The sequence below is a fragment of the Carassius auratus genome, chromosome 31 (assembly GCF_003368295.1).
Source record: "Carassius auratus strain Wakin chromosome 31, ASM336829v1, whole genome shotgun sequence".
NCBI lineage: Eukaryota > Metazoa > Chordata > Actinopteri > Cypriniformes > Cyprinidae > Carassius > Carassius auratus.
Genome location: NC_039273.1, coordinates 27,770,791 through 27,778,106, shown reverse-complemented (window position 1 = coordinate 27,778,106; position 7,316 = coordinate 27,770,791). Strand labels below are relative to the sequence as shown.

Here is a 7,316-nt window from a genome sequence, read left to right as displayed (position 1 = left end):
ATGACTATGTTCAACAATAAGATTCCTTTCTTCAAAGTAAAAAGCTGTCTCTCAGATCTTTCGAAGTATCAGGATATGGATAACATGTGAGCCCTCAAGCCAACATAATTCATTTCCACTAACATTTCCCTATCAACTACAACAGCTATAAAGTCATGTCCGTGCAATCGTAGAGCTCATATATATGAATTTCAAATGAGTTAGAAAGAAATCACCATATGCCCACATTAAAAGAAGTAAGCACTAAGCACTAAGAAGTTGCACAATGATGGACTTTCATTAAAACAATTTGAGTATTGCATTAGTTGATGATTCAGCCTTGCAGAAGAAGTGTGAGAAATTGTATGTATAAAGCTTTGCATATATCTACATTTATTATGCTGATGCATCATTGCAAATGCATATTTTTCCACACATTTTGTAATGCCTACAAAATGTGTTAAGTTATTGCTTACTGTATGCCAACACACAGTATGTTTGATGAGTTTCATTAAGTTTAGTGTCCAATTTTATCCAGTAAAACATTTTTTTCAATATGCAGGCCACATGAAACACAGAAAACCTATGGGGGGAAAAACTTTATTTGGAGTTTTAACATGTAATTGATTATAGATGAAACTGTCTTCAGCAAATTCAATAAACAAACGAACAAATTAAAAATTAATATTTGTCATAACATTTGAGCTAACTGCTTGTCACAGAATTATAAAATAGGCTATGACATGTATTCCATCTAGTGGTAAAATACAGTAAATGCAACTTTATTACAATATTTTATTAATAGAATAGAATAGAATAGAATAGAATAGAATAGAATAGAATAGAATAGAATAGAAAACAGTTGAGTCGTTTTTTTCTATTTCAACACAAAATATTATGTATTAAATAATACGCATTGCAGGATCAGTTATATAGTCTCCTATAGTCAAAATCTCCTGTCAGGCAGTATAAATAGGCCTGTATTTATTGATTGATTAGTATATTTATGTAGATTCAGACACATTTCAGTTTCTGTGAATTGTTTTGGGGCAATAACAGCATCTGTTCTTAATGTTTTTAAGGCAACTGAAGATATTTTAAACCACTAGATGGCAGTAACGGACAGAGTATGGATATTATGTTGTTTTGAAATTGAATTATGCGGTATAGCAGTATAATTTTGCATTATAATTTGGTCAAAACTCCAATAGGGATCGGTTTAATTCTCTTGACGCAACTGCTCATTAATAACTAATAGGCTAATAAACACTCAAAATAGTGATCGCAACAGACAGACCAAATTAATTACTTTTGTGTTATTATTTGCATTATTACAATTAATTTTGTAAAATATGTTTATTGAAGCGCTTCACTAGTTTACTATCGCATAATTAAACAGTTAAAATTGCCTTTGTTCTGATTGTTTTGTTTAAAATGTTTGGCCTTCGTCAGCACTCTCGTTGAGTGAAAAAGAAAAGAACCAATACAATCGCAGATAAAGTTTCTAAGCACCGCCTCCTTGTGGCCACGCATCTACTGAGTAACCAATAGCAGCCGACTGGAGGAGGAGCCAAACAGCTCTGTCAAGAACACTTGAGAAGGGTAAACAGCTCTCGTCTCTTGGACGCAGATCCAGCGCACAAAGAGAGCTGGACAGTGAGCACAGCCACATATTTGCTTATTCTGGGGGTAAGTACCAATACATTTAATTTCTTAGGATAAATAAACTTACATTAAGGTATATTAATAATTGAGTGATACTCTGGAATGAAAAGAGCGCGGGTTGTTTTTAAGTAACGTGTATTTTCGAACAGTGGCCTGCACAGACCTCCGGAGGGGCAGGGTAAAACTCACGTGTCGTTTGTTGCATGCTTCCTATCACGCGTTGATCGGAATTCGAATAATATTTTATATGTATATAATATTTCTCTGTACATATTGATTGGTGAGGTTAGAAGTGCATTGTGCATGTGTTTTGATTCTGTCCACGTGGTCATGGGAGCATTTTTTTATTGGCCTTTTAAAATTTTCTGCAGTAATATTGTGTAAAATATTAATTTCGCTGTTCCCTGGAATGCAAAACTCTGTCAAAGCACAAGATCTGTTTGCACTACACATTTTCCCTTACTCTTTAAATGCTCTAGGCTTGCAGGTGATATTTTGTGCTGAAATTCTTTCAAAACATTAAGAATTGGTACAAACAAGTTGAAATATGACATGCAAAGTTTATTTTTTAGTATTATGCCTTGTTTTCCATGAAAGATACCTAAACATCTTTACATTTGACTGAGAGGCAAGATAATATCTTGAATTAAGTTGATTTTTCGTACCCTATTTGCAAACTAATTAAAGAATAAGCGTTATTCTCAAAAGAAAAATGCTCACAACTACAAAAAAAAAAAAAAACGTTCAAAATCAAAAATTGTATAAAATATATTATTTACAGGAAATTATATTTCCTGACTGGTAAAAAAAAAAAAAGTCTTGCATAAATTTGCTTCTTAAGTACAATTGTCTAATTTTAAGGATGTTTAGGTATTTTTAAAGAAAAACAAAACCACGATACTGACTAAAATAAATAATTTTTTGCAGACCATTCTGTGCAGTTTATGCAAACCAAGCTCAGAGATGTGTTAATGTGTTAGCTAAATGAAATAAAGACAGCTGTTGTAGAGATCACCTCTTTCTAAAACCCATAAGCCTTAAGCCAAATCTTTGTTTATACACTCTCTCTTTTTTTTCCTTTTTTTTTTTTTAGCAGAGTTTCTTGGATACTAAACGTCAGCACTGGCCTAGAATTTAACTTAAATGACACAAATTAATGTAGCTTGTTTTCTTTTTGTATTATTGCTTCACTGCAAATGCAACTACTGCGACAGCCAGATAGATGACAATTAAATCATAAAAATATTGAATAATTTGCTTAGTTATTTAAATCAGTGCCTTATTCAATTTAATTAAATTTACTTAAAATGGCATTTACAATTATTTTAATTTAATGTATATAAATGCATTTTATAATATGCTTAAGTGTATTTTAGTATATATTTTTATGGTTCTCTGTCTTGACCCCTCCGTGTGTGAAGTATTAAGAGGCCTGTCCTGTTTGGGGGAGGAGCAGCCATTGTTTTAGCGGTGAAGGAAATGAGAGGGTGTTGATAGTTGAAAGATATGAGATGGCCTAAGATTATCTGACACTTTCTTTGTAGAACATTATGCATCGTCATTAATATCGTACACAGATGTTTTCATTGATTTCAAGCAGCACAGATGTAATCAATGCTTTGCAAAAGTTTTGAATTTAATGTGTTAAATATTCCTCACTGACCAGCCCATTGGAGTTTTCCTGAAAATACACATACCATAGAAGCCTGTAGAACTGGAGAATTGACCTCTGTGAGCCTTTCCAGTAGGTTAAAAGGCTGAATTGCTAAATTCATTAGGCTAAGCTGAAAATACTTTATAAAAAATGTTTAGATATAATTTCTAACATTAACATTGATTTTAATTGTTGTATTAAGTTATTTTTGCGCACACAAAAAGTATTCTTGTAGCTTCATACAATTAATGTTGAACTTTTAATGTCACATGGACTATTTTAGCAATGTCCTTACTACCTTTCTGGGCCGTGAACGTGGCAGTTGCGTTGCTGTATATACAGGGTCAAAAAGCTCTCGGATTTGATCAAAAACATGTCTTTTTAGAAACTGAATGAAGGTTTGGAAGTTTACAAAGTTTACAAATTCCAACCTTTTGAATGGTGTTGTAGTTTGACCCATATTGAATGTAAGTCTGTATATTCAGTTGCCTAAAACATGTTGCAGTTGTGCCACAGTGGGTGTCTGAAGATTAGGCAATGCTCCTTTGTTAACCAACAGAGCGTTTAGTGTTTGCAGTAAGCATTGTCAGTTTGACATGCTAAATGTCTCGGTTGCAAATATGCAGATATGTCCAGGCATGTGCCGCCTCTTTCAGGTGTAACAGTACTAAATGCTCCAGAGCCAGACTGCTTTTAAAATGAAAACAGAATACTTCCTTGTTTTCTAGTGTCATATCTTCCTGTCGGCTACTGAGGAATGATCAAGTTGCAGAATTAAGTATGTGACTACAATGTTGCGGAACATTGAATTTTGACCTGTTTTCACACGTGAGGTGTGTTTGTATCCTGCCAAGTTGCTCAAGGTCTTTTTGAGAGCTTTTTCCTTGTAGGCAAACCTTTACCTCGGGAAAGAGGCCAGGTTTAAAGCCCTTTATTTACAGGAGAGTCAAGCTCTCGTTCATCCCCTCCCCTCAGTTAAGCTTGTTTGTGTCTGCACTCCAAAGCCTCAGAGTTTATTGGTGCAAAATCACTTGCATTTTTCACCTTGATGTGTAAGTAAAGAGCATTTTATTGTGGTGAGCTGGCAGAATACAGAATAATAACCCTTTCATCATGAAGTTTTAGAGTGGTGTGGGGTGTGCAATAGTGACAAAAATAAATATTTTTCAATATTTTCTGGAATTTTATAATAATAATAATAATAATTTTGTATGGAATTTTGTAGATAACGATAATTAGACCATATTTTGCTGAGCATGTTATTGTGCTCATGTTTTGGCAGGTTTAGGACTGCCGGGGACAGCTGACTCCCAAAACATTTGATATTCTTCATATTCTGTGTGGTGGTTAGTTTGCAGGAGAATGAAATGGAAAAAAGAACAGAAATTAACTGAAGCTGGCATTTAGATGCATTTACACATACACGTACATTAATAACAAACCAAAAAAATCACTGCATGAGTAAGTCATTGAATCATTCATTCAACCGATTTGTTCAAACTGAGTAATGAAACACCACTGTCTGTTGCTCAGAGAAGCATAACTGTTTTGCAGTGGCTTTGTTTGAAACTATTTTCATTGATAAAAAAAAAAAAAAAAAAAATTGTCTAAAATGGAAGTCAATTAATATTAACCTCTTGTTTATTGGATTGTTATATGATCAATATAACTTTTGCAATCTTACAGATTCTTTAAAAAAACAAAAAAGAGTGAACTGTGTGTGCATGCACTCTCTGGTTATGATTTTGTTTGGGTTTTGCGATATACTCAATGTCAAATTGCATTAGTTTAAACAACAATTATCATATTATCATAGACAATATAAATCGCACACCCTAGATTAGACTGAATCGCAAGTTAGCTCATATGCTTATTGTGGTTGACTCAGTGTCTGCAGCCACTTTTTAAGACAGTTAGTCATGGACTAAAGGCTTTGACACTTGTGTCATTGTGAAAACGTTTAACCTTTGACAGAGCTGCCAAGAACTGTGATAACAGCTGTTTTGTTGATGGCCGATGACACTCTGATGTTGATTTAAACAGATAACATGAGTCATCACTATTAAATATACAACCATGTACAATCAATGCATTATTATACATGTATTATTAATGTGTTTACTAGCACTTCACACACACACACACACACACACACACACATACACACACATATTTATATATATATGTGTTGCATGAAACACAGTCGTACATGTACTATGGTGGTACCATAATATTCTTTGAAAAACTTAAGAGTACCATGTAAATATCAAGTACTGTATTTCATTATAGTCATTATTCAGTACAATGGTATATATCAAAGTACCATGGTATAACCAGCTGATTGTAATTGTAACATGGTAACAGTAAATATTATACTTGTGAGGTTTTTTTTTCTTTTTTTTTTGAGAACTGCATACAATAAGTGTAACTGTTATCCACCATGATTGTTGTCTTAAAAACGGTTGAGGTTAAGGCTATTGAATCACTTCCTTTTCTCCTGTCCAGTAGGTGTAAAGAGGAACCATCATGGCAGGCGACATGTTGTTGCTGATGAGAGGCCTAGCCAAGCTCAGCCAGGCCGTGATTGAGACCCAGGCAGGCTCTCTGCGTAGCAGTGGGTTCCAAGCTGTAAGCCAGAGCATGCAAATGACAGCTGAACAGGGCATGAGTGTGGCCATGCAGAAGATCCAGGTGGGTACCTCTGTAAATGGTATTTGTTTCCATTATAAAATGGATCGTTATGGCTATAAATTTAGATAGGATGAGAAATGTTTGACACAATTGTTAGTTAAATTCTACAGTAATTATAGGTAAAAATTGATAGCCTGAATGCACTGTAAGTCGCTTTGGATAAAAGCGTCTGCTAAATGCAAAATGTAATGAGACCGGTTAGTACAAACCATTTCTGTAAACCATTTTTTTTGGTTGAATAATTATAAGAATTATAGTAATATAAATTAGGTGCATTAAATAGATTATTTCAAATATTTAGCAAAGATGCATTAATGCCTTAATTACATGTATAATGTTACAAAACAATTCAAATGTCATTCTTTTGAACTTTATTTATAAAACATGTATCACAGTTTTCCCAAAAATATTAAGCAGCACAACAGTTTTAATCATTGATAATAATAAGAAAATTTTCTTGAGCATTAAATCAGCATATTAGAATGATTTCTGAGGGATCATGACACTGAAGACTGGAGTATTGATGCTGAAAATTCACAGGATTAAATTTCATAAAAAAAAAAAAAAAGATTTTTTTTTTCGTTGTATCATTTTACAATATTACAGTTTTAACTTTTGAGAAAATACATGCAGCCTTGGTGAGCATAAAAAAATTATCAAAAACATAAAAAAATTATAACCATAGCAAAATTAAGTAAATTGATTTGCGGTACTATTAATAATTAATATTGTATTATGTATTGTTCACTGGTAGTCTTTATTTTGTTGCTTTTACAAAAAACATAATTAGCAATAATCCACCAAAAGTGGTTTTTATTATTATTATTTTTTTTTACCAAGGCCTTTCATGACTCATTGCTTTAGTGTTTTATAGTTACATGTGTCTGTTATTCCCCAATTAATCACCAGTATGGTTATGTCTAATTAAGTGTGCACATAAAGATGTTGGGTTACACCTCTGTTGTTTTTCTCCACAACACACCTAAAATATAATAACTCCAACAATACAATTATGCAAATAAAATTTACGACCACCTGGAGATTAGAGTACTGCCTTCAGAGCATAGGAGCACGGTGTGTGCTGCCAAACTATTTGTGTTATCAAAACCTCTGGAACTGAATGTGCATTTCAAAGTGTTTTGAGACTTCTCTATCAGACATCAGAAATGCATACCTGATTTCTTATGAAATGTATTACACTGTGTTGTAAAAAATATATATATATCAAAGCTTTTATGAGGACAGTTGGTTCACCTTAGAGAAACATTTATATAAAAACACCCCATGTGGCATTTTGACATCGAAACGTGAAGCACTCCTATTTATT

At 33.2% G+C, this 7,316-nt stretch overlaps 1 protein-coding gene across 2 annotated transcripts in view; it reads left to right on the top strand.

The window, feature by feature from the left end:
• Window positions 1-1,557: 1,557 nt before the first annotated feature.
• The window catches only part of LOC113051038 (atypical kinase COQ8A, mitochondrial-like), a 23,268-nt gene continuing 17,509 nt past the window's right edge, over window positions 1,558-7,316 (top strand). Inside the window, exons 1-2 of one of the 2 annotated variants that reach the window (XM_026214649.1) lie at window positions 1,558-1,668; window positions 5,807-5,989. In XM_026214649.1, the coding sequence (XP_026070434.1) occupies window positions 5,825-5,989 (165 nt within the window). In that variant the 5' untranslated portion in view covers window positions 1,558-1,668; window positions 5,807-5,824. Of the gene's footprint in view, window positions 1,669-5,803; window positions 5,990-7,316 lie in introns of both variants that reach the window. The other variant, XM_026214648.1, reaches the window with a different exon arrangement.